At 41.2% G+C, this 27,333-nt stretch overlaps 1 protein-coding gene across 8 annotated transcripts in view; it reads left to right on the top strand.

The window, feature by feature from the left end:
* The window catches only part of RNF14 (ring finger protein 14), a 46,808-nt gene extending 20,225 nt beyond the window's left edge, over positions 1-26,583 (top strand). The window contains exons 1-9 of one of the 8 annotated variants that reach the window (XM_049708052.1): positions 7,186-7,314; positions 9,692-9,858; positions 11,060-11,229; positions 12,288-12,439; positions 15,610-16,137; positions 17,087-17,315; positions 21,698-21,870; positions 22,839-22,969; positions 24,915-26,583. In XM_049708052.1, the coding sequence (XP_049564009.1) occupies positions 11,076-11,229; positions 12,288-12,439; positions 15,610-16,137; positions 17,087-17,315; positions 21,698-21,870; positions 22,839-22,969; positions 24,915-24,972 (1,425 nt within the window). In that variant the 5' untranslated portion in view covers positions 7,186-7,314; positions 9,692-9,858; positions 11,060-11,075 and the 3' untranslated portion in view covers positions 24,973-26,583. Of the gene's footprint in view, positions 1-7,165; positions 7,315-8,261; positions 8,396-9,691; positions 9,859-11,059; positions 11,230-12,287; positions 12,440-15,609; positions 16,138-17,086; positions 17,316-21,697; positions 21,871-22,838; positions 22,970-24,914 lie in introns of those variants that run through there. The other 7 variants (XM_004280227.4, XM_033406562.2, XM_033406563.2 and 4 more) reach the window with 7 other exon arrangements.
* Positions 26,584-27,333: the final 750 nt, after the last annotated feature.

Here is a 27,333-nt window from a genome sequence, read left to right as displayed (position 1 = left end):
AATTATGGAATTCATGATTTTACATGTGTTAACATTTATATTCTGGAAAGGGCATTGATTGTGTGTGTGTGTGTGTGTGTGTGTGTGTGTGTGTGTGTGTGTGTGTGTTGCCTTGACTGGGATTCGGGGATGTAAAAAATGGACTCACAGGCCAAGAAAAATTTTGAATTTGGATTTCGTAGGTGGTTTTTTTCTTGTTCTCTGTTTCACTCACGTTGGGGGCAGGAAGCTAAGACAACCCTTTAAGAGTCCAAAGTCATCAAACCAGACCTTTTAAAGGCTATTACCTCTGGGAACGAGGTCCCCTTTTAGTAATGTTTCCTCCTCCTTTCTGGCTACCGGGTCAGTTGATCTTTAGCCGCCACATATCAGGGGGTGAAACTGGAGTTCATCTGGAGAGCCTTCGTCATCCTGAGTTTTGAAAATAGGTTTGAAGGAGCAGAAGTCCTCTGAAATAGGTCCGAAATAGCTGAGGACAGCCTCCCTCTTTTTGAAAAGAGGGCAGGCTTGGGCTTGGTGCTTGGAGGCCTTGTTCACCACCAGCCTTGGGGTTGTTCACACTTGGGTCCGTTGTTTGGGAGGGGTCGGGGAGTGAAGTGAGAAGGGTGGGGGGGGTCAGAGGATCCCTGGTGTCCTGAGGAACCTTGAGGGGTCAGACCAGGAGGGTGGGACTCTGACCCTTGGGGGACTTGAAGACCAGCTGGAGGAAGGCTAAGATCATGCCCCACCTATGAATGTCCTGCGGGGTTGGCTGCTCACCCCCAGGGCTCCCTGTGAATCTGCCCGGTCGCTGGCCATAGTCATCACCACCCACCAAGGCAGTGTTGATGAAACTGGGAAGCTTCATCCTCAGGATCATTCTGGTTGGGGAGGTGACTGGACCACCTAAGGTCTGCCTCTTTTTTTCAGCAAGACCTTGTTGAAATTGGAGGCAGTGTAGCCAGGGCCATTGGCTGGGAGACTCAAGTGGCTGTTCTGGGTAACCTGGTCCTGGCCCGCACTCTGTGATCTCTGTTGGGACAGACCACGGATGTCCATTCCCACACAAGGGCACCTCTTTCTGGGCAAAGAGCAGAGAGAAGAATGCACTTTGCAGGGAGAAATTTGCCAAGAAATAAGACTTTTCAAGAAATGAAAAGGCTTTGTGTCTTGATTAAGAGTGGTATCTCTCAGAAGCGTCCACGTATCACGATCACTTGAAAAGCTTTTCAAAATACCAGGAACAGGGCAAGAAAATTCATACTTTTCTCTTTCGCAGCCTGCCAAAGAGAATTTTATAATTGCCAGCTCTATTACCCCCTCTCTGAAAATGCTTCATCTTTCAGATCATTTGGGAACGGATTGAGAAAGTTGATTGGACCTTTTTTGCTGGCAAGAGAGGCCTAATTGATCTACATAATAAAAGGAAAAATAGATGAGGGGGTGGGGGATTGCTGAAGCTTGAGGATATTGTGGAGGGAGGTACCCTACAGAACGGGCAGAGGCTGTGAAGGAAGTAGATTGAAGATAAGGACTTTCCAACAGATAGTTGTAAACTGTGGATCACCTGCGTGGTTTTCAAGATAAATGCAAGAAAAGATTTATCATTTATTTTGTGCTTTAGCAACCACAACACGGCCCCCCCGAACAGACCACATAAATTCTGAGTTGATAAGGGTAACACTTATGTCTCTCTCCCCAATCCTCAGAGGGGGAGAGGGCTACTTCCAGCATGTAGATTTCGGTTCTGATATACTGCAGGTCATTCTGCCACGCACCCCTTCTCCACCCCACCCTCACTGAGAACCACTGACATAGAACTTCTTAGAAGCACCAACAACCTTGTAAGGGCCAAACTCTACAGCCATCAGGCCTTTCTCACTGAGCATCCTCCTGGTCCCCACCTCCCCCCGTGCTTGTGTCAATGCTCCGCAGAAGCTCTGCGCACAGCTGGTTCTTCTTCCGTATTTCTGCAGGCTCTTCTATCTGCTTCTCTGAATCCTCCTTTGGTTTGCCTTCCTTCTGACTCCCAGGTATGGGCATGTCCACCAGATAACTCTCTTCAGCCCTCTCTTCTACATAGGGTTATTAGCCCAGAAATAGTTTGCCAGATTTAACAAATAAAAATATACTGTGCCCTGTTAAATTTGAATTTCAGATAAACAATGAAAAATTTTTAGTATTTTTATCTGGCAATCCTATCCAGAAGTAATGTATGATCTTACCACAAGTTCTTTTCTGTTTTCATTTTTCCTCTTCTTTTTATTTTTAGAACTTTGGTTTACACAGTGAATTTGAAAATCTATCAGTAAACACAAAAATCAAACATATTGACTGGGAGCATCATCTGTGCATGAATATTCAGAGGCTGACTCTGTTGATTGGCCTTGTTATGTATTCAGCATTTCTCGGTGACTCTAGGATGGAACTGTTCTCACACTGGAAGAACCACCCCAGAGAAAGCCTGGATCACACTCATTCATTAATTTATTCGGTCATCCAGCCACTCATTTTTTTTTTTTTTTTTTTTTTGCAGTACGCGGGCCTCTCACCGTTGTGGCCTCTCCCGTTGCGGAGCACAGGCTCCGGACGCGCAGGCTCAGCGGCCATGGCTCACGGGCCCAGCTGCTCCGCGGCATGTGGGATCTTCCCGGACCGGGGCACGAACCCGTGTCCCCTGCGTCGGCAGGCGGACTCTCAACCACTGCGCCACCAGGGAAGCCCTCAGCCGCTCATTGATTTGGTGGAATTCAGCATGTTCTTCTCCATTTACAAGGTCAGGGTTTTTTTGGCAAGGGAAGTGGTAAATAGCTAAAGCTGACCCACATTTTCCCCTTTCCATTGGTTTGGTTTTCTTTCTTCACATAGAATCTAATCAGCCTAATTCTCACCTTGCTTCAGAAAGATTCTTGCAGGAAGGAAAATGAGTCCTGCCATCGTTACATAAATTCTCATGGGGCTCCCCTTTATAAGTTTATGACAGCCAGGAGTTGAGCCTGGAGCTCTGAGAGAAACAGCCATACACTGATTTATGATGGCCGCTGCTAAATCTCACCCCTCTTTCTTTCTTACAGCGCCATGTTACCTTGGGGTTACAAAACCCTTTTCACTGTTATTCGGGGGAATAATAATGAAGTCCCAGTTTGCAAGTATAAACATGATCATTCTTTGCCTATTATTGTAAATCAAATTTTACCTTTTGCATCAGAAGCGCAGAAAACATTTTTATACTGTTAGCCACCGCAAGCCTCTCTACGAGTCTGTTTTTATATAACCCTGGGATGACCTGAGGTATTGTTTGAGCTACGCTGACCAGGGAAGCTGGCCACACAGGTAGTCTGGCTATTTCTCCTTACAGACCTGAGCACTTTGCATGAGCAAAGTGTAAACTTGATCTAAGCATAGCATTAGGGTTAGTAATGTGGGCTCAGGACTCCAATTGCCTGGGCTCAAAGCCTGGCTTTGTAATTTCCTATCTGTGTGACAGTGGCAAGCCACTTAACTTCTCTGTGATCAGTCTCTTTAGCCTTAAAATAGGGATGACGATGATGGTAATATGTTACAGGGTTACTGTCAGGTTTAGGTTAGTCAATACAGAACATTTAGAGTGGGGCATGGGACATGAGTAGCGCTCTAGTTGTTAATTATTTATAATTGCTTTTAGTGTAGTAGCTCTCAATTTTTTTTTGAGGATGAAGCCCCCGTTTTAAAGAAACACCAATTTTTCAGATTCCCAGGTGATAATGGTAAATTTTTTGAGATCTACAGAGTGAACAAATACATAACGACAGGAGACCAGCAGTGATACTTCTGTAATGAGGTGGGGCTCACCACTGTCCAGTCCTGTCCCAGAGTTGGGGCAGGGCTTTCCCTTCCACACTGCTGCCCCTCTCTACGTCAAGGCTTGTTTCAGGGGTGCTTGTGAGTGGTGGCCATTGAAAAGGAGGCTGTCCCCTCTGGGCAGGTGGGATGAGCTCAGCAAAGTCTCTGGACACCATTTGGATGCCAGTGATGGACGGGAAGCAGTGCAGTTCCTGATGGAAGCCTGCTGGTCCCTACAAGACCAGACATATTTTGTGACTTACTCCTGCATCTCTACCCAATGGCCTGGGTCTTGACCTCTGGCCTAGGTCACACACCCCATCCTCTCCTAGCCCTAGACTCCATCATCATCTAGTGTCCCTGGGGACGGGGTATGGCGTTGGGTCTCTTTCTCTCTCTCTTTGTATCTTCATTCTCACCTATCATGATGTCATAAACTGTAATCCTGACTTTCCTAGGGCCTCCCCTTTTAATTCTTAAAGCCAGAATGATTTTATTCTGTATTTCTGTTTCAACAAACCCTAGTTCTTTCACAGGCTCTAAGAGAGGGTCAGACTGATGCAGAATTGGTCCTGATACTATATGTCACCACTGAATGACACCGGTAAAATCATTTCACCCCTTAGTGCCTCAAGTTCCTGATTTGTGAAATGGGGAGATAAAATTACCTTGGTCATGGGGTCCTGGATGTTTAAATGGGACAATGCGTGTAAAATGCTTAGCACAGTGAAGGGCTGGGCACGTGGGGATAGCTCAATTTAAAACCAAACGACATAACGCCAGTCACATAAAACCAAAGATACAAAAATGTTATTTTTATGGAGTCTAAAAAGAAAATTAAGTAGAAAACTCTCTTTATCCAATCCTGACCTCCAAACTGGACTCTGAATGCTTAGTCCACTTTAAACATTCATCCAAATTATTAACACTGCTTTGAAATCCTCCCTTCTATTCCCTCCATCCTGTGACCTCTGACATGAAGTCATGATGTGATGTCACAATTCACCTCCTACTCCGACTTTGTGAGAATTTCCCGACCTGGTTCTTCGGCTCCCTCACTTTTTGCATCTGGGAGGTCTCTTTCTGTATTTGTGGTCTCACCTCCAAGCACTCTGCGGTACGGTTGCCATGCATTTCTCTCTTGATTTTATTTCCTTTGGCTAAACATGAACAGTGATATTAGTGAATGGCTTCAGAGAGTCTTCTTCCTTCCTTTACCTTTTTAAGGAGTATATTTCTGGTTCTGGTGTCCATTACAGGGGTAGTTAGTTTTCTGTTCTGTAATGGTCAAGATTTACAGTACAGAAAATTAGGGCTGATTATTTGCATTTCAAAAATTTCCCTTCTGTGGCAGTCAGGTAAGCCCTTCCAGTGCCCGATTTTTTTTCCCACTTGGCTTTTCCTTTCTCCTGGGTGCAGGACCAGCATCGTAATTTGTGAAGCCCAGCACAAAATGAAAATGCAGACCCTCTGTTTTCCAGAGTGGCTACACCATTTTACATTCCCAAAAGCAACATATGAGGGTTCCAATTTCTCCACATTCCCACCAACACTTGTTATTATCTGTCTTCTTTTTAAAAATTGTTATTGAGGTGTAATTTACATAAAACGTTATGTTAGTTTCAGGTATATCACAGTGATTCAATATGTGTATGTATTGAGAAATGATTTCCACAATCAGTCTAGTTAACATCCGTCACCATACATACAGATTTTTTTCTTGTGAGGAAAACTTTTAAGATTTATTCTCTTCGCAGCTTTCAAATACCGTGTACGATACAGTATTATGTACTATAGTCACCACGGTGCACATAACATCCCAATGACCTATTTATTTTATAATTGGAAGCTGTATCTTCACGCAATTTGCCCACCCCCTACCTCTGGCAACCACCAAATGGTTCTCTGTATCTATGGGCTTGTTTTTTTTGTTTTTTTTCTTTTAATTATAGCAGTCCTAGTGAGTATGAAGTAGCTTCTCATTAGGGTTTTGATTTCCCTGGTGACTAATGATGTTGAGTATTTTTCACATGCTTGCTGACCACTTGTATATCTTCTTTCGAGAAATGTCTATTCAGATCCTTTGCCCATTTTTAAATTGGGTTACTGGTCTTTCTATTGTCAAGTTGTAGGAGTTCTTTATATGTTCTGGTTATTAAACCTTTATCAGATATATGATTTTCAGATATGTTCTCCTATTCTGTGGGTTGTCTTTTCACTTTCTTGATAATGTCCTTTGAAGCACAAAAGTTTTTAATTTCTTTTTAAACTGTTCTTTTTAAAAAATAAATAAATAATTAATTAATATTTTTGGCTGTGTTGGGTCTTCGTTTCTGTGCGAGGGCTTTCTCTAGTTGGGGCAAGCGGGGGCCACCCTTCATTGCGGTGTGCGGGCCTCTCACTGTCGTGGCCTCTCTTGTTGCAGAGCACAGGCTCCAGACACGCAGGCTCAGTAGTTGTGGCTCACGGGCCCAGTTGCCCCGTGGCATGTGGGATCTTCCCAGTCCAGGGCTCGAACCCTCGTCCCCTGCATTGGCAGGCAGATTGTCAACCACTGCGCCACCAGGGAAGCCAAAAAAGTTTTTAATTTTAATGAACCCAATTTATCTACTTTTTCTTTCGTTTCTTGTGCTTTTCTTCGTATCTAAGAACCTACTGCATAATCCAAGTTCGTGATTTATTCCAACGTTTCCTTTTAAGAGTTTTTTAGTTTTACCTTTTACATTTAGGTCTTTGATCCATTTTGAGTTAATTTTTGCATATGGCATGAGGTAGGGGACATGTAATTTTAACTCCCACTCAGCCTGTTAATAATCGTGTACCCTTTGGTAAATTCTTGAACCTCTCTAAGTTTCATTTTTCTCACTCGTAAAGTGGGAATAACAGATGGTACCGAAATCATAAGGTTATAGTGAAGATAAAGAGAAAATTTACATAAAGCACGTAGCACAGGGCCTGAAGCATCCTATGCTTAGTAAACATGGTAGTTATTACTGTTATGAACAATAAGTGAATGCCTTCATAGTGGAGGTGCCAGAAAGATGGGCAGCATTTCTGAGGCCGGGATCCGAGGAGGGAGAAGAGGCTTGCGTAGTCTATCTGGGGGAGCAGGTCTGGGATTGTTATAGGAACGTCTGCCCCCCGGTAGATCGCTGCCTCATGATCATCTGTAGGGACTGGTAAAAATTCTAATTTCCGGACACTGTCACAGAAGTACTGAAAGGACCCCCCTGGGTAGGGGGCCCCAGAATCTGCATTTGTGTCAACTTCTCCAGAGGCATACTTATTAAGTGTGCAGGGCTGCGGTACGGGTGACGATGGTCGCTCCTGCAGCGCCGCCTTTGACCTGCGGGGGGCGGCCGAGGGGCCGGGGCGGTCAAGGCGGCTGCGCAGAGCCCTTCTCACGCGGGGGACTCTCAGCCAGATCCGCGCCGCTCAGCTGACAGCTCCGAAGACTGAAGAGGCGGTACGCTGGTTGAGCCGGGCGTCTCCAGGCGGAGCCGGCGAGTGGAGGTGAGGGGATCCGAAGCTAGGGTGGAGGGCGGAACTGTCGGGCCCGGCACGGCGGGGCAGCCGGAAGGTACGGTGGGGACTGCGCTCCGGGCGCGCGAGGCAGAGAAGGGCGGCCGGGCCGGGACTGCTCAGCGGGCTTCAGCTCCCCAGACCCGGGACTGGGCGCCCACAGCCCGGCCCGGCTAAGACCCACGGGGCGCTTAGAGGAGGAAGGGGAAGGACCAGGCCCTGCTCCTTTGGGACGCCCCGGGCCGGCCCACACCCGTGCAGCGCCCTCCGTATCCAAGCGCCGGGGCAGGTAGCAGGGCTCGGGCCTGCCCCAAGTTGTAGGTGAGTCTCACAAACAAGGACTCCACACCTCGCGGTGAGCGGTGGAGACACCGGCAGCGGCGTGCTGAGCCCGGAGCCAGGGCAGACCCCAGCGCTGGAGCCCGCACGGTGTGGCCTGGGAGTATGAGTAGGATTTTCCCAGGCCCAAGGGAAACCCGGAGGAGGAGGGGCCTTCCCTCACTGATGTAGCGGTTTCCGGTTTGCCAAAAGTAATATTAAACTTGAATTCTCTCTTGTGTCGTGGCACCGGGGTTTATTCTCGTTCCCGTGTTACGGCTGAGGAAACAGGGTGGTCCGAATCCAGGTTTAGTTATGTATTAGATGTGTGATTTTGGGCCAGCAAGGACTTAAAATGTCATTTTTCTCTGTATAATGGAAGTAGGGCCAGGACTTGCTCCATGGGGCTGTGGGAATGTAACGAGCTAATGCATTTAAAGGGCTTAGCACAATGGCTGACACACGGCAAGAGCTCCCTAAGTGACTGTTCTTACGGTTATTGTGACGACCGACCCAACCTGCTCCTAGTGGGATGTGGCAACGCTGTCACTGAACCTTGATTCTAGTCCCCCATAAGAGCACACTGCATCTCACCCCAATTCAGTTCTCACTTTTTCCAGTGTCTAATGTAAGGCACTACTAGATGCTGAGAACAATATACGCAGATGCAAAAGACTTGATCCTCACCCTTAAGGAGCTAATGCGGTCTGGTAGGAGAGGAAGTGCAAGTTCAGAGGAAGAACTGTAATGCAAGGTGGGTTGTGACAATATCATAGGAAAGTTATAGTAGAAGAGTTTGCTGGATTTTTAAAGAAAGACATGATATCTAATTGGAAATTTTTACGTGGAATAGGGGCTTTGGATGTGGGTCTTGAAAGCTGAATGGATAGAATCAGAAGGAAATCTAGGTCAGCGATCTGAATTAAGGGACTGGGACCCAGTGGCAGCTTCAGAAGCTGGGGTCTGGTGGGGTAGGTCATGAGGAGCTGCCGATTTCAAACAGCTTGGAGTAGAGCTTAAGCCTGGCTGCTCATTAGAATCACGTGGAGAGCTTGGATAGCTACTGATGCCTGATTGAATTGCTCTGGGGTATCGCCTGGGTATTGGGATTTTAAAAGTAGCTTCTCAGGTGATTCTACCATGCAGACAAGGTAGAGAACACTAATCTAAAACCAGAAACTATAAATTCATCTCATCCCATTTATAATGTTTGAACAGGAAGAAACAAAAAGCTTAATTATATTATCACCATGTACTACACCTGGTAAAATTGTTTACAATTAAGTAATGTGAAAAGACGGTATAGTACATAGTAATACTACTCAGTAAATGTAAATTAATCCTGAATTTCATTCTTAGCTTATTTGGGAGTCACACATCTGAGAATTTGGTTTTAAAATTATGGTTTTATATCATATTTTTTGCATATAATATTAGGATGTTCATAGGATTCTCTAAAACCCATCTATGGACCACTCTCCCCTTCTCCTTCATTCCCAGTTAAGAAGCCTGGTAAAGCATTTAGAATAGGACTTAAAAGTGTGTGTGTGTGTGCGTGCGTGCGTGCGCGCTTTTATTGTTTTGTTTTCAAATATCCTGCTGTCTTGCTTAAATTAACCTAATGTTGAGTGTCCCTGGCAGGATTAATTCATTAGCAGGCAAGAGGACAAACTGGAGGGGGATAGGAAGTGAAGGAATAGAGGAAGCAGAAGAGGAAAGGAAAAACAAAATCAAGAAAACCGCAGGAAGTCGTTTGCTATGGGAGCATGCTGTACTGTCCTCTCATAGGACCTCAGTGTTTCTCCTCAGCTCCTCCTGGGGCTGAAGGCAGTCAGATAAGGAGGGCGCTCTTATTACTGGGGACATGCACATGTCCGTTCAACCACGTGCCTCAGTTAGGCTGACCTAGGAGAGTAATATGCAGCTGTAGATTAGGATTGACTGTGTGTTAGGATGTGTTTGATTTAAGTGATGGTAACGGAAATTCAGAATTTAAATTTGGAGAGGGTCCTAACACCATCTTTTGTATTTTTTTTTCTGCAATTGGCAGGATTTCTGTAGTATACCTAGTATGAGTTCCACATCTTGGCCTCTTATCCAGCTTCAGCAGTCTCATCTCCATCATCTGGAGAATAAATGAGATTTGCGTGAGTTCCAAACTGAGCTGAAATACGGACTGCAATGCTAATATCCTTTTCTTCTGGTTGTTATTAACAGGTACTAACTGACCTCGAATAGAATATGTCACTGTGTCTTAGGGACACAGCTCAAGCAGAATTGTTATCATCTGCTGGAAAAACGTACTTTTTGAAAATGGAATCATTTTAAATGAATTTGTCTAAGTTTTGTAGTATTTTATAATGTGAAAAACCATGTCCTAACTTTTCAATTCTGTGCATTTCAGTTTAGAAAAATATTTCAGCCAAGAGGGAGCATATTTGCAAATGCAGTTATAGTCCAGTATTTTAATTGATAGAATGGTAATTTTGGTGGTGGTTTTATTAAAGTAATTTTCGTAGATTCTCACTACATATTTTTTGCACATTTAAATTATCTGATAGTGTGGCGCATCTTTCAGTTGCTGTGATTAAAAAGCATTGTACAATTTAATTGTAGCATATTTTCACGGTTGGTGTTACCTTAAAAATGATAAATGTTACAATTGATTTGACAAAATTCATTATTGTTTCAAAAATTTAATGTTATTTTGCTACTTCCTTAGTTATCTGTCTTACATAGTATCTGTCCCTGTAACATTCTCTAGAGTAGGGTGGTCTCAACTGGGAGCAATTTTCTTCTGCCTTCCCTGTGCAAGGGGGGGATATTTGGCTGTGTCTGGCGATATTTGTGACTGTCACAACTCTTGAGGGAAGGGGATGCTATTGGTATCTAGTAGGTTGAAGCCAGGGATGCTGATATACATCCTCTAATGCACAAGATAACCTCCCACAACAATTGTTTGTTCCAAAATGTCAGTAGCGCAGAGATTGAGAAAACCTGTCCTAGAGATTGCTGTGGATTTAAAAAATTCATTTATTTTTAAGCATATCAAGTATACTTTGACTACTTTTATGAGCAAGGCATTTTCCGAAGTTCAGTGGGCAAGTCAAACTAATTTGTGATTTCTTTGATTGTGCTTTTTTTCTTAAATCATACCTAACTGATAAAGTCAGCAATTAAAAGAAACACAACTCTCCTTTTTGGAAAAGGCTGTTACTGTTGCAGAGCTACTGGAATATTAGATATGCCTGTCATTTTTAGTTTGACAGAAAAGTGAGAATATTGATTAATTCTTTGCAGTTGTTTTTGAGGAACTTTCTTTTTGGGGGGTGTGCGGGGGGGCCGTGGACAGTGCCGCTAGACTTTTCCAAACTCTGTGCCTTTTCTGTTCTTAACTGACTTGAATGATTGTCTTCAGCTCCTCAGAAAATTAAATGTCGTCAGAAGACCGAGAAGCTCAGGAGGATGAATTGCTGGCCCTGGCGAGTATTTATGATGGAGATGAATTTAGAAAAGCAGAGTCTGTCCAAGGTGGAGAAACCAGGATCTATTTGGACTTACCACAAAATTTCAAGATATTTGTGAGCGGTTAGTTAATATTCTCTTAAACAGATTTTTCTAAATAAAGGTTATTCTCAGTTTCTTAGTGTACCCTAAATTATTTATCATCTTGTATTTATAGGCATTAGTGATATATGGTAGTATTACAGATTTAATGCCTGTTTCTCTTTTAATTGAAAATTTAGCTGGGGGTGAACAATTTTCAATTTGATTCTGCCTTTTTGATCACTGAATTCGGATATTATCCTGCATATTTCATGCATCCTAATCGTCTTAACTAGCAGTTCATTAGCCATGAGTCATTGGCTGTTAAATAGGGATAATAAAAGAGAAAATGAAATAATATATGTGAAAACACTTGGAAAGACTTAAAGTACCATGGCGGTTGTTAATACTATTTGGTTTCCAGAATCTTTTCAGCCACCATAAACACATGACACTTGCTGCTACTCTGTGACCTTCTGCTTCAGAAAAAAGTTGAAAACTGGTACTTTTGATACCAATGTACCAGATGTCATCTGTGAACACTTTCTTAAAATGTTTCTACTATAAAGGCTTTGAGTAAACAAATTAAGTGTGATAACTGAAAATGAAACTTTGATTGTGAGAGTGTTGTGTGTTGTGTCTTGCCCTCAAGAGATCCTTGTACTGGCACAAATTCTCCCAACTATGATTCATGGGTAGTTGGCACATGCTGGTCTAAGTAGGTCATGGCTCTTTGATAGAAATAAACGTCCTTTTCTCTAGATTGTGTCTTTAATCATCTACTGTAAAACAACAACAAAAGAAAATATTGTGTTATTACTTGTCATTAGTGTTAGGAATTATACTCAAAAGTGTATACAAGAATAAGTTGTGTATCTTCATTTTAAATTTCATGATGCTTAGTAGATTTTTTTAAGGGCTTACAAGATTTTTTTTTTAAGGTGGCGGCTACGAAGTAACATTAGGGAATAGAAGGTGCTTTGGGGGAGGGTTTTTATCCCCTCAACCAAAGCATTACGTTTTTCTTGAGCACTGCTCAGCAGTAACGGACACTCAAGTGTTGACCAACTGATCCTTTCTAATCTTTGTTTTTGGTTCAGGCAATTCAAATGAGTGTCTCCAGAATAGTGGCTTTGAATACACCATTTGCTTTCTGCCTCCACTTGTGCTGAACTTTGAACTGCCACCAGATTATCCATCCTCCGCCCCACCTTCATTCACACTTAGTGGCAAATGGCTGTCACCAACTCAGGTTAGACCCGAAACTTAATTTCTCCTATCCATCTTTAGAAACTTAAAAATCATCTTTAATTGAACACTACCTTGATGATCTTGAATTCAGTGCATGAAGAACAAATGGGTTTGATTTTGTAATTTTTTTTCCCTTGCCTTCATGAATTGTAATGTTAATAAATTGAAAATGTTTGGTGTTTTAGAAAAGAATGGCGTAATTAGAACAATTAATCATTTTGAATTGCAGTAGGAGTAATTTTTAATCAAGTAAATTGTTTCTCTCCTTGTCTTGTTATTTTCCTATTTAATCTGTATTGTAATGGATACTATAAGGTCCTCCTCATTTTCCTTAGATGTTGGTATTGCTTTTTTTTGTTTTTTGGGGTTTTTTTTGCTGTACGCGGGCCTCTCACTGTTGTGGCCTCTCCCGCTGTGGAGCACAGGCTCCAGACGCGCAGGCTCAGCAGCCATGGCTCACGGGTCCAGCCGCTCCGCAGCATGTGGGATCTTCCCGGACCGGGGCACGAACCCATGTCCCCTGCATTGGCAGGCGGACTCTCAACCACTGCGCCACCAGGGAAGCCCTGGTATTGCTTTTTATTTTTTTTTAGTTTCTTATCCATTCCTTAAATGAAAGATTTAATTGTAGTTAGGAGGACTAAAATTGAGCTAATGTAGTTATAATAATAAATATTTCCTAAGAAAACGTAAGAGTGCTTTTATTTTTAAAAGTCTGTATATTAATAACAGAGTTATTGACTACTCTCACATAGGTGTGAATGCACACAAATAGAAATGTGTATGATTCCTGTAGATATCTCATTAAGGCTTGAGATCTTATATTATGATCTTCATTTCCTCTGGGTTGTATATCTTTTTCTAGTAACAACCTCAACTCTTGATTGAGACATAAATATGGCTTGAAGCTAATATAATGTATTCTGGGGTAGATAATGGATTAGTAGCAGTTATTCTTCTAGAAGTCATGATGAAGATTGATAGGCTGATGTATTAAGACAAAAGCTGTCAGAGTTACTTGACCTCAAGGAACAGCTGTCAGTTTTTCCTTTTTGATCATGTAATTTTCATTCCCACCCCTGCTCATCACCACTCTAATCTTTAGATGAGAGTGCTTTTGTAAAATTGAACTTACAGTTTAAAAACAAAATTAAACTTTAAGAAAGAATAATACATGTAGAATAAAAAGGAATTTTACCTTACATTTTAATATCTGTGTCAGAGGCAACACATGCAAGACAGTGGATGATTTGCCCAAGAATATCAACGATGTTTGACATTTAGATCACTGAGAGTTGACTGAATTATCTAGATATTTATAGTCCCATTTCTCTAGAGAGCTCTTGATACTTTATGTCCATGCATGTTTGCACATACACAGTTTCAGATTCCAGCCAAATAGCATCTACTTAATGCTGGCTTTTAGGGTGTGGGGAGAAGAGGGTTATTCATTATTTTATGTTACACAGCTAAAATTACAGTAGGGTTCTCTATCAAATTTTTGTCCTTCCTTCAATTCTTGTTTGTTACTGGGCCCTGATTCCTTGGCATCATGAATTTCACCTGTTGATAGTGAAGTTGATTCATGGCCCTGTCCCTCACTGAATTTGGTTGGTAGATAGAAGTGGGTTTAGTTTTCTAGTATTTTCCATTATTCCTCTTCCAGTATATACACACAGTCTCTCTCATGCTCTTCTCTTTCTTCCTCCCTTATTCCTCACATTTATATACATCCCAGATGCCTCTTTTGAGAAGGGACTAGAGAAGAAAAGAGGATGGAGGAGAATGGCTTCTCCACTGGACTTGGTAGCTCAAACAATACTCACGAACAAGGCTTCCCTTTTAGTATTTATTACATTTTAAAGATTTCATCAGGTTTCTGGTTGATCATATAAGCATATTCATGCAAATGTATAAAAGCATTAGTTGTCCAATCTTGAAGTAGTCAGTAAGTGTTTAATTTTGTGCCTGTATAGGGTTTAGTGAATAGCACTACACAGTGTAGGGAAGAGAGAATGTGGTCCTTTTTCACTTGGTATTCAAATTTACAAAATTTATTTACATCTGGAAGGCTTATTTTTTGATGTTTACCTTAAAAAGAAAAGCTGCTTATGATTCCTGAGCTCTACTTTAAAATATTTTACATTTCTAATGGAAAATCTAATTATATTTGCCTTTCAAATTGAACAGACCAGCTTTTTGGTTTTTTTTTGTTTTGCGGTACGTGGGCCTCTCACTGTTGTGGCCTCTCCCGTTGCAGAGCACAGGCTCCGGACGCGCAGGCTCAGCGGCCATGGCTCACGGGCCCAGCCGCTCCGCGGCATGTGGGATCTTCCCGGACCGGGGCACGAACCTGTGTCCCCTGCATCGGCAGGCGGACTCTCAACCACTGCACCACCAGGGAAGCCCATGAACAGACCAGTTTTAAGGAGGAAAAGTCATAATAGTTTAAACTTTGGTTGCTTAGGTTAGGAAATGTGAGCTTTGCCTATGGCAGCCAAACCATGTTAAGGGCTTATAATCATGTCTGGATTCAATATCAGCCTGCCTCCCTCTGTTAGCCAGGATCTGGTGTAAGCCCAGATTGCTTAGTTAAAATCAGCTTGTAAATCTGAATACCAAGGACTCTGAGGTTAGATTCTGTTAGTGATTCTTTCGCACGAGGTGGCTTCTTGATACGACTGAAAGAATTAATTTTAAGGTTTGGATGGTATTTTTAAACTGTTCTTTTCCTAATCATTATTGTAGGGTACCTACAGGGCTAGGACTCCAAGGAATAGAAATAGTTCATTTTAGAACTAGATCTCTTCTCCTACACGAGGTAGCAATACTAACGTGAAGAAAAATAAAGAACAGAAAAAGTCCCCCATTGCAGTGGCTCGTATGTAAACCTAGTTCTGCATTTGGTAGAGTCTTGCTGTTTCTCTTGTTTTAATGATACTTCTTTTAGCGTCTGACCTTGTGTTCTACTGTGGCTTGTGTTGCTGAATAGTTTAAGAAGTGCTTCGATAAGAACACTGATGCTGTTGTGCAGCACAGTTTTATCACAGAAGTGAAAAATCATGTTAGGAGGTAGAAAACCCTGACCTAAAAAGATTTCAAGGGAAATCAGGAGTTGACAGCATCGTCATCTTTCCAAACTTACCAGCATCCTCATGTGTTTTCCCCTAGCTGTCTGCTCTCTGCAAGCACTTAGACAACCTGTGGGAAGAACACCGCGGCAGCGTGGTCCTGTTTGCCTGGATGCAGTTTCTTAAAGAAGAGACCTTAGCGTATCTGAATATTGTCTCTCCTTTTGAACTCAAGATGGGTTCTCAGAAAAAAGTTCAGAGGAGGATGGCTCAAGCTTCTTCCAACACAGAGCTAGATTTTGGAGGAGCTGCTGGATCTGATGTAGACCAAGCGGAAGTTGTGGACGAGAGAGCTGTGCAGGATGTGGAATCGTTGTCCAGTCTGATCCAGGAAATCTTGGACTTCGATCAGGCTCAACAGATAAAATGCTTTAATAGTAAATTGTTCCTGTGCAATATCTGCTTCTGTGAGAAGCTGGGTAGTGAGTGCATGTACTTCTTGGAGTGCAGGCATGTGTACTGCAAAGCCTGTCTCAAGGACTACTTTGAAATCCAGATCAGAGATGGCCAAGTTCAGTGCCTCAACTGCCCAGAACCCAAGTGCCCTTCAGTGGCCACTCCTGGTCAGGTAACTCTTTTTCTCTGCTGACAGCTGCCCCCTGATTCTCTCTCACAAAGGGAGACATTTCCTCAGGAACTTCTTGGTAGGGCTCCTCAGGGCAGTCTGAGGCCTGGGAGCCAGCCCACAAGTCGTTTCATTGTATCCATCAAGAATGCCATGATCTTAGTTTAAGCAAATGTAAATGCTTCCTTTGCTGGCTTTGGAATGTGTGGTCCTCCGCAGGGATGAGCAGTTAAAAAAGTAAAGTAATTCTGGTGATTTACTCTGTATATCTGCTAGGTGGGGGAAGTACGACCCTGTCTTTATGTGACGTTGGGATCTGGAGGGCTTATCTCTTAGAATAGTTAACCAAATGTTTTACAGACTTTTAAAGACAGCCTGCTTGGTTTCCTTTTTTTTTTCAGTCAACTCCATTAAGGCATAAATGTACTCATTTAAAGTGTACTGTCTGCTTAGTTTTTTTTTTTTTTTTTTTGACATCTTTATTGGGGTATAATTGCTTTACAATGGTGTGTTAGTTTCTACTTTATAACAAAGTGAATCAGTTATACATATACATATGTTCCCATATCTCTTCCCTCTTGCGTCTCCCTCCCTCCCACCCTCCCTATCCCACCCCTCCAGGAGGTCACAAAGCACCGAGCTGATCTCCCTGTGCCATGCGGCTGCTTCCCACTAGCTATCTACCTTACGTTTGTTAGTGTGTATATGTCCATGACTCTCTCTCGCCCTGTCACAGCTCACCCTTCCCCCTGTCTGCTTAGTTTTTACACATGTGTAGACCCATGTAACCACCATCTCAGTCAAGATGTAGACCTCCCATAACTTGGTTTGATTTTGAAGGTGGAGTTTTAGTTTATGTGCCTCTGGTTTACACTAGCTTCCTAAGGATCTCCTCAGGATCAGAACTGGTTGGGAAATCATCAAACCTATGATGTTTTATATTTCCCTCCAGGTCAAAGAGCTAGTGGAAGCAGAGTTATTTGCCCGTTATGACCGCCTTCTCCTCCAGTCTACCTTGGACCTGATGGCAGATGTGGTGTACTGCCCCCGCCCATCCTGCCAGCTGCCTGTGATGCAGGAGCCTGGCTGCACAATGGGCATCTGTTCCAGCTGCAATTTTGCCTTCTGTACTTTATGCAGATTGACCTACCATGGGGTTTCTCCATGTAAGGTGACTGCAGGTAGGTTGTAACTGTGTGAACTCAGTCTCCCAGCGCTCCACCCGCCTCCCCCCACTCACCGGAAATAAAAAGAGACATCACTTCAATTCTTCAGTTTGGAAGAATTGTGTTCTTCTGTGTTTGTTCAACACATACTTTTGAGTCAGTTACTGTCCTAGGTTCTGGGGATACAGCAGTGACCAAATGCCCTCATGGAACTTACATTCTAATGGGGCAGATAGGCAAACAAAATAACTAAGAATATTCGATGGTGGTAAATGCTGAAGAGGGAAAAAAAAATAAAGCAGGGACAGGCTATGAAGTGTTTTGAAGGGGAAGGGGCTTTGGATTTTATTTAGAAAAACCAGGGGAGGCCTCGCTGGCAAAGTGGTTTGAGTAAAGAAGGAAGTAAGGAAACAAGCCACGCAGATATCAGGGGGAGCATTCCAGGGAAGGAATGACAGGGTAATTTCTGTCTATGAATATGGAATAATGTAGATCCTGGTCGGCAGATGCAGAGCACCTAAGCCATCACTCTTGTTTCCACTGTACACATGTTTGATCAGTCATCAAGTGCTTTCTCAGTGAGCCCAGGGAGGCCTCAGAATCTTCCTCAACACAGTGCTTCAGAAGGCCACCCTCTATTGAGGTAGTCACAGGAGGTAAAACCTGTTAGCCATTTCTGATCTAGATTGAGGTTTGAGGAATCGGGCCCTGGACATCAATTTGACTAGACTTTGGTGACTTAGTCTTTCTCAAACTAAAAGGGCTGATGATAATAGCTACTTCATAAGGTTATTGTAAGTTTGAAATGACCTATTGTAGTGCTACTTAAAGTTGTTGTAGTTGTTATACTGGTCTGTGACAAGGTAAATACAGAAATTGAGAGTCAGTGTTTGAAACTTTAATAATGATTTTGCTATCGCTATTCACTGACTAAATTTTATGGCAGTCAAATCTAATAAAAATTTAGGCTTATATTTTTTGTCTTTTTACCCTCATTTTTCTAATAATTCATTTGATTATTTTTTGCAAAAGTACTGGTCCTTGACAGAGTGAGGGAAAAAAACTGGTACTTAACCATAGTTTGAGAATGGGCTAATGTATGGAAAATGCAAAATGGTAACTACTTTTTGTTTAGTTTGTGTATTTATTTATTTATTTAAATTATTGAAATATAGTTGATTTAAAATGTGTTAATTTTTGCTGCACAGCAAAGTGATTAAGTTATACATATGTATACATTCTTTTTTATATTCTTTTCCATTATGGTTTATCACAGGATATTGAATATAGTTCCCTGTGCTATACAGTAGGACCTTGTCGTTTATCCATTCTATATAAATATAATAGTTTGCATCTGGTAACCCCAATCTCCCAATCCATCTCTCCCCCAGGCCCCCTCCCCCTTGGCAACCACAAGTCTGTTTTATATGTCTGTGAGTCTGTTTTTGTTTTGTAGATAGGTTCATTTGTGTCATATTTTAGATTCCACATGTAAGTGATATTATATGGTATTTGTCTTTATGACTTAGTTCACTTAGTATGATAATCTCTAAGTCCATCCATGTTGCTGCAAATGGCCTTATTTCATTCTTTTTTATGGCTGAGTAATATTCTGTTGTATCTATATACATACCACATCTTCTTTATCCACTCATCTGTTGATGGACATTTAGGTTGTTTCCATGTCTTGGCTATTGCAAATAGTGCTGCTGTGAACATAGGTATCTTTTTGAGTTAGAGTTTTGTCTGGATACATGCCCAGGAGTGGGATTGCTAGATCATATGGCAACTCTTATTTTTAGTTTTTTGAGGAATCTCCATACAGTTTTCCATAGTGGCTACACCAATTTACATTCCCACCAACAATGTAGGAAGGTTCTCTTTTCTCCACACCCCCTCCAGCATTTGTTATTTGTAGACTTGTTTGTTATTTTGTTGGGTTTTTTTTGGCCTTGATGTGTGGCATGTGGGATCTTGGTTCCCTGTCCAGGGATTGATCCCGTGCCCCCTGCATTGGGAGCATGGAACCTTAACCACTGGACTGCCAGGGAACTCCCCTGTAGACTCTTTTTTTCTTTTAGAGTTTAGTTTTTATTTTTATTTATTTATTTATTTTTATAAATTTATTTATTTATTATTTATTTTTGGCTGTGTTGGGTCTTTGTTGCTGCACGTGGACTTTCTCTAGTTGTGGCGAGCGGGGCCTACTCTTTGTCGCAGTACACGGGCTTCTCATTGCGGTGGCTTCTCTTGCTGCAGAGCACGGGCTCTAGGGTGCGCGGGCTTCAGGAGTTGTGGCTCGCGGGCTCTAGAGCGAAGGCTCAGTAGTTGTGGCACGTGGGCTTAGTTGCTCTGCGTCATGTGGGATCTTCCCAGACCAGGGCTTGAACCCGTGTCCCCTGCATTGGCAGGCAGATTCTTAACCACTGTGCCACCAGGGAAGTCCTCCCCTGTAGACTTTTTAGGGATGGCCATTCTGACTGGTGTGAAGTGGTACCTCATCGTAGTTTTGATTTGCATTTCTCTAATAGTTAGCAGTGATGAGCCTCTTTTTATATGTCTTTCGGTTATCTGGATGTCTTCTTTGAAGAAATGTCTATTTAGTTGTTTTGCCCATTTTTCCATTGAGTTGTTTGTTTGTTTTTTGTTGAGTTGTATGAGCTGTTTGTATATTTTGGAAATTTAGACCTTGTCGGTTACATCATTTGCAAATGTTTTCTCCCAGCCTATAGGTTGTCTTTTCATTTTGTTTATGGTTTCCTTTGCTGTACAGAAGCTTGTAAGTTAGATTAGGTCACATTTGTTTATTTTTGCTTTTATTTCTATTGCCTTGGTCAGGAAATGTTTTGCCTGTGTTCTCTTCTAGAGGTTTTATGGTGTTATGTCTTATATTTAAGTCTTAAACCACAAAATGGTAACTAGTAATGCCAGTATTACTATAGTTATTAATTGTTAGCAGTGTCATTATCTCTAAGAAGGGACTCTGAGCGGAGAATGAGTAAATACAGTACTTCCAGTTGCCTGTTGCAGAGTTTTGTAGTGGTTATAGGCAGATGGGATGGAGAACTCACCAGAATATAATGTTAGCCTTTACTTTAGACTTCTGTATCCTTATCATTGAGAGGCTGAAGTACATTTCGGGTGTTTCACAGTGTTTGGGGAAGAAATCAAAGATAGGCTTGGGGGCTTCAGCAAAATTAGGAATCTCTTTCTCAGTCTCTATATCTATATATTTGATATTACCATACAAAATATATGATATACTAATCATTTTATTATTTTGAGAACATTAGAGCAGTAACCTTTGTCCTTAAGATGTCTAGGAACACAAAAACGTTTTGAATTAGTAGAGGAGATAAAAGTGACAGGATAAAAAAATACATGTCTGCTACATCTAAGTAGAAGTGATGGAGTCATGGGAATGAACAGCACAGAGAAAGGATTCACAAGTGAAGCAAAAGTGCAGATAGAATTCTGCCCCTGAAGATGTCCACTGCATTTAGAGGGAAGATGTCCACCTCTAAATAATGTGAGGAAAGTAAATTAATAACATAGCTAGAACATTGTTGAGAGAGGTCTTTAATTAATTGTGTTGAAAAATTAAGGTAATAGAATTGTGAGCAAAAGCCTTGTCTACAACTAAAGCCTTTGGGAATGGCTGCCCATTCCATTTGAGTTAAGTGATAAAGCAGTAGAAACCAGACTGAAGAGTATTAAGGGGAAAAGTTGACAGGAGGGACTTTATGTTTCCTGTGGGTGGTAAACTTTATTCACTGGCTTCTTTTTATATACAGAATTGAATAGCTGGTCTTTGCCCTGGTGCTCTTGTTTAATTTGGTAGGCCTGTTGTTATCAAATGGTGAATGATGCTGATTTAGTAGAAAATCAGCGTCTGTTTCAACCTTTGTGTCATTTAGATAAGTCAGTCTTAAACTGTACTACTAGTTGTACTAGTTGCACAAAAATATCAACATTAATAAGTTAAAAGCAAAGGAAAAAGATAAGCTGTTGTTCTGTCACCTTTAACAAGTCCAGCTTTTCTACTTGGAGGATCCCTGTCTGTTCTTTGTCTTTCATGCATGTGTAATTTTTACCTAGTTACAACCTAAATACGCTTTTTTCTGAATTCCATAATGAGTATTTTAACTGAGTTGTAGCCATCCTAATTATAAGTTTTAATAACTAAATATTATATCTTAAGTGGCTCCACACATAATTATTCCCTTGGACATTTAATTCGTTTGCCATTTTTATATGTAACTTTACTTTGGATTAATTCCTTATGATGAAATCCCAGGAATAGCATTATTGAGTAGTCAAAGGTTATGGCCAATTTTAATGGTTTTTAGTCAGCATTACAAGTTGTATAAAAGTTAATTTTCCATTTCACTTTCTAGAGAAATTAATGGACTTACGAAATGAGTACCTGCAAGCAGATGAGGCCAATAAAAGATTTTTGGAACAGAGGTATGGTAAGAGGGTGATTCAGAAGGCACTGGAAGAGATGGAAAGTAAGGAGTGGCTAGAAAAGAACTCAAAGAGCTGCCCATGTTGTGGGACTCCCATTGAGGTAAAGGTTTGGGGACAGACATGGAGGCAAACCTAATTGCAAGCATGTTACGATTTCCTCAAGAAGCCTTTTAATTTTGTGCCTAATTAAGAAAACACATTTTGGTATTTATTAAACTTTCTTAACTTGGAAGATGTAAATTTACTACTAAATATTGTTATTGACCTAAAATGTATGTAGGCTTCCCATTTCAAAGTGCTTTCATACGGTGACAGTTGTTCTCACATTATATCCACCTCAAAATTGAGTGGGTTATAAAGAGGCCATACTCGAGCTACAGTCAACTCTTAACTCATCTACCTGACTAAAAAAGAATCAAGCCTGACTTCTCCTCCGAACTATATACCCTGGAATTTAATAGCTGTTTTACAAGTGCCTGCTTATGAAATGGAGACATCTGAGTCAAGATAGATAGATACAGCTACTGCTTCTTGACAAAATCTTAATATGTTTCAAAATTGAAATATGTCTTTGCATTTGATTCTGTTGTTCCAGTCCATCGTATCTGAGCTGACCCTTGTGGTGATGCCCCAGTTACTCCATTAAGGAAACTGGCCTTCTATTTAACCACTTCTGACATGCCTCAGCTCTTATAGAATGGGGGACTTGGTACCAAATGTTTACTTAGATTTACGTAAAAAGTTTAAATCCCACATATTAAATCCAAACATTTTAATATTAATCTAACTATGTGTTTCACTTATACATGTTTGGTTTGTATTTACTGTTTATCAGAAGAGGTTTTGCTAAGTATCTAATTGTAGGAACACCTGCTAAGTGTTTTCTGTATTTTACTTGTAATGCAAACGAGTTAGGCATTCATAGTTATCATTGTGTGTTACCTGTATATCTCCACCCTGCATTAGAAAAGGGAGAAGACAAGGAGAATGTTGTACCAAATCATTTTGTCATGTGCATTTCTCTTTTGCTTTTGTAGCCTTGATATTTTTCTCTGTCTTTCCCACCAGAAATTAGATGGATGTAACAAGATGACATGTACCGGCTGTATGCAGTATTTCTGCTGGATTTGCATGGGTTCTCTCTCCAGAGCAAACCCTTATAAACATTTCACTGATCCTGTTTCCCCATGTTTTAACCGGTACGTACACACAGACTCCTAGTCTCAGCAGTTTTGGGTACTTGGTTTGCGGACCATAAGCCCAGAAAGTTTTACTTCAGTACTTTGCTTATTTAGAGAATTCTCATATATTTTCCCCCATGTATGAATTTTCTTGAAAATGAGTTTTATGATGAAAATATACTATCTGGGGATTTTCTTTTATTTATTATCCTCCTCAACTTTTTTAGTGAAAATTTTCAAACATACAGAAAAGATAGGACTATGATTAATAGGATACCTTCCACCAAAATGAACAATTGGTAATATTTTGCCATATTTGTTTTCTAAATTTATTGCTGAACCACTTGACCCTAAGTTGGAAATATGATGCTTCATGTCTATATGCTTTTTTTCTTTAATTAATTAATTTATTTATCTTTGGCTGCGTTGGGTTTTCATTTCTGCGCGCAGGCTTTCTGTAGTTGCAGTGAGCGGGGACTACTCTTGGTTGCAGTGCACGGGCTTCTCATTGCGGTGGCTTCTCGTTGCGGAGTACAGGCTCTAGGCACATATGCTTCAGTAGTTGTGGCGCGTGGGCTCAGTAGTTGTGGCTCACGGGCTCTAGAGCTCAGGCCCAGTAGATGTGGCACACAGACTTAGTTGCTCCGCGGCATGTGGGATCTTCCTGGACCAAGGCTCAAACCCGTGTCCCCTGCATCGGCAGGTGGATTCTTAACCACTGTGCCACCAGGGAAGTCCCTCTACATGCTTTCACATGTCTTTCCTAAGATAAGAAAAGTCTTCTATATAACGACAGTACTGCAAAAAATTTAACAACAATGGCATACTATCATATAATAAAATATTTAAGACTTATCAACTATCCCTAAAAATATCTCTTGAAGCTGTTTTATTATACCAGGATCTAATCAAGTTCAGTCACTTTATTTGGTTCTGTCTCTTTAGTTTCTTTATGGAGAAAAGTTTTGCCCACCTTCTTTTTGTTTGTTTGTTTATGTTGAGGGGAGCATTGACTTTTTGAGGAGTCCAGGCTGTTGTCCTGTATAACTTCTTAGCTTCTGGAGTTCTGTTTCTCCATGGTACCTTTGAGTTTGTTTCTCTATCCTCTCTATTTCCTGTAAAGTGGAAGTTAGCTCTAGACTGGAGTTTGACTAGATTTAGAGTAACATTTTTGACAAGAATACTTAACAAGGGGTGATATACTTCATGTTGTACCACATCAGATCCATAAAGTCAGGCTGTCTCATTGTTAGTATGATGCTCAGTTCTATCATTTGTTCCACTGTAAAGGTAAGGTTTCTCTTTTTGTTATTAGTAAGTGATCTGTGGGGTGATTCCTTGGCACAACGTGAATATCTTGTTCTCCACCGGCTCCATTTTCAGCATCAGCTGATAATCTTTGTTAATAGACATTTGTGGAATACCTACAATCAATCATTGGTGTTATGAAACTATAAGATAAGTTGAAGAAACAGGCTCTTCCCATGAACCATTGGAAATATAGTGTTGAAAATTGCATAAATTTTAAGTAACATAAGGGGAGGAAAAGAAATTGGCAACTGAAAAATATTCTATAGATGGAGAGTGCAAGGACAGTGAAGATGGAGAGGATGGAGTGATTAGCGTGTAATAAAGTTATAGTGTTTTTAATGAGTTCAGCTTCTAGACTACCTGAATTTTCCAGTCTTGGCTTATTCCACATATTGTACACATTTAGTATCAGTTTTGTGATACCCATCTCCCATTATTGTTTATGCTTGGTCCTAGAGAGTTGTCTGGATCCTTAAAAGGCCTGTTCCTATAAACTTTAAGGGACCCATATTTCAGCCCTCGCCAGTGGAATGATTAAAGGAGAGGAAAAGATATTATCAGAAGAGTACAGAAAGTATATTTGAGAAAAGGAAAGAAATTATATTCAGTTTCTATCAGGTGTATTAAAATGTACCTTATTTTATGCTTCCAGGTTGTTCCATGCTGTGGATGTTAATGGAGTTATTTGGGAAGATGAGTTTGAAGACTAGTTAACTTCTGCTGCTCAAGATATGGAAGTGGAATGGTTTGCCCTAATCTTTTGTCAAGTATACAGAGTAACTTCGCAGGATATTTAGGGTACCATTGATTCCCTCTTCCTGTGTAGAAGATATGGAAGAACAAGTTTAATATTTTCATGTGGTACTACTGATTAAGGCACATTCTGACATTTTTCATTGCAACATGATTGAGGAAATATTAAGCCAAAGGTTCCAAAAATGAAAACTAGAAAATATTAGTATTACAATGTGCCCAAAGCTTTGAGTAGTTAAAAATTAAATATTTATTTTCTTCTCCAAGCTTTAGGTAAGGAGAGAGGGGTCAAGAGTTAAGCTTATAGTCCTTTTTATCTCTGAGAAACATCCCTCTAAGACATTCTGTGGGAGCTCCCTCAGTAGTACTGCTTACAACTGGGGTGGGTAGAAGCCTTATTAAAATTGTACCGAGAGCCTGATGTTATTTACTTTATGTTACATTCTTTCCAACCTGAATTACTGCTAAATTTTCTTTGGAGGAAGCCCTTTACTCTATGACTGATTGGCTGGCCCAGTGTCATTTTGATCTGATTTTCAGAATAGAAATTTATAGATAATTTTAAAAATATTTTTTGATACCACAAACACTGTGGGTCACCTGATATATTTATTAGTGGTCTATAGTCCACTGGTTTTGAGCCAAGTCTAGAATTTATTGATACTGGCTCAGAAGAATTTCAGCCCTATTCAACTTTCCAGTTTCTTCTAGGCAGTAGAGCCTAGATTCAGAACAACTTGTCTTCTGTTCAGCATTCTTTCTGTTGACTCTTGCCCTGCTTTTCATTGGTAAGGACAATTTTAATATTAGCTCCAGCAGCTCATATTTCTGTTTCCTCTGCTGGGATAGGAGAAAGCCTAATACGTTCCCAAGACGAACAAGCTGAACTTTTTTTTTTTTTTTTTTTTTGCGATACACGGTCCTCTCACTGTTGTGGCCTCTCCCGTTGCGGAGCACAGGCTCCGGAAGCGCAGGCTCGGGAGCCATGGCTCACGGGCCCAGCCGCTCCGCGGCATGTGGGATCTTCCCAGACCAGGGCGCAAACCCGTGTCCCCTGCATCGACAGGCGGACTCTCAACCACTGCGCCACCAGGGAAGCCCGCAAGCTGAACTTTAATTATCTGCGTTTTGAACACTGTACCACCATAGTTCCAGTCCTAACTTTCTGAATTCTTTTTAAAGGGCTTCTCTAATGAGCTATGGAAATTTGTCTTCCTATCCTTTTTTTTTTTTTTTTTGGCAACAGCGCTGTTTCAGGGCGTAATTTTGGCTTGATACCTAGATCCTTGTTTCTGGGTTTTGCTGGCTTTTTGAAAAATTGTCTTTCCTTGTGGTTTGGTGAGTGGCTTGGTAGCAAAATAAGATTTTTGGAAAAAAAGGACAGAGGAATTCTTCTGCAGCTGTGAACATGTTCTTTTTTCATACCTTGTCATTGAAAATTGGTGAATCACTTTTAACCATTTTAAGTGTGTGTATCCAAAGAGCACGGACTGTTTCTGGATTGTCAATGAGGATGCTTAATCTTAAAAATAAAAATTATTTAAAAATTGTCTTATAATTAAAGCAGAGTTGCTGCTCTGTGTTCTGTCACCAAGGCAACTGTTCACATTTAAAAACTATATGGTATATAACACATATTCTTAAAATGAGCGGAAGAAAGTCATAGTATAGCGCCTCCGCTTGTGACTGAACTTAGATTTTAGAACCCATATTTTGTTTGAACTACATGGACTTCGATTCAGCACATTTAATATAAGAACGAAAGTTAACTTAAAGAATAAGTTGAAGATAAGAAATGGAAATTAAAACAACTAATTATACAGTACATACTTGAGAAGAGTGCTTCTTCTCAGTGACTGGATAGGAGTTCAATTCATCTTTCACTACTAGCCAAGCCACTCAGAAGGTCTTTATTAGTTCATGGGCTAGTTGACATTGCTAGAGATTATTTTATTTTAGGCTGTTGTACATTATGTTGATGATGTATTGGAAGTAGGAAAGAAGCCTTAGTTTCGTGAAACAAATGGCGTGGTTTTTCTCCATGATTTTAAAAAACACGTGGGCTTCGCTGGTGGCACAGTGGTTAAGAATCCGCCTGCCAATGCAGGGGACATGGGTTTGAGCCTTGGTCCGGGAAGATCCCACATGCCACGGAGCAACTAAGCCCATGAGCCACAACTACTGAGCCTGCAGCCTAGAGCCCGCGAGCCACAACTACTGAGCCCACTCACCACAACTACTGAAGCCTGTGCACCTAGAGCCCATGCTCTGCAACAAGAGAAGCCACCTCAATGGGAAGCCCGCGCACCGCAATGAAG

Source organism: Orcinus orca, chromosome 3 (assembly GCF_937001465.1).
Source record: "Orcinus orca chromosome 3, mOrcOrc1.1, whole genome shotgun sequence".
Classification (NCBI taxonomy): Eukaryota; Metazoa; Chordata; class Mammalia; order Artiodactyla; family Delphinidae; genus Orcinus; species Orcinus orca.
This window is presented reverse-complemented; position numbering and strand designations above follow the sequence as displayed.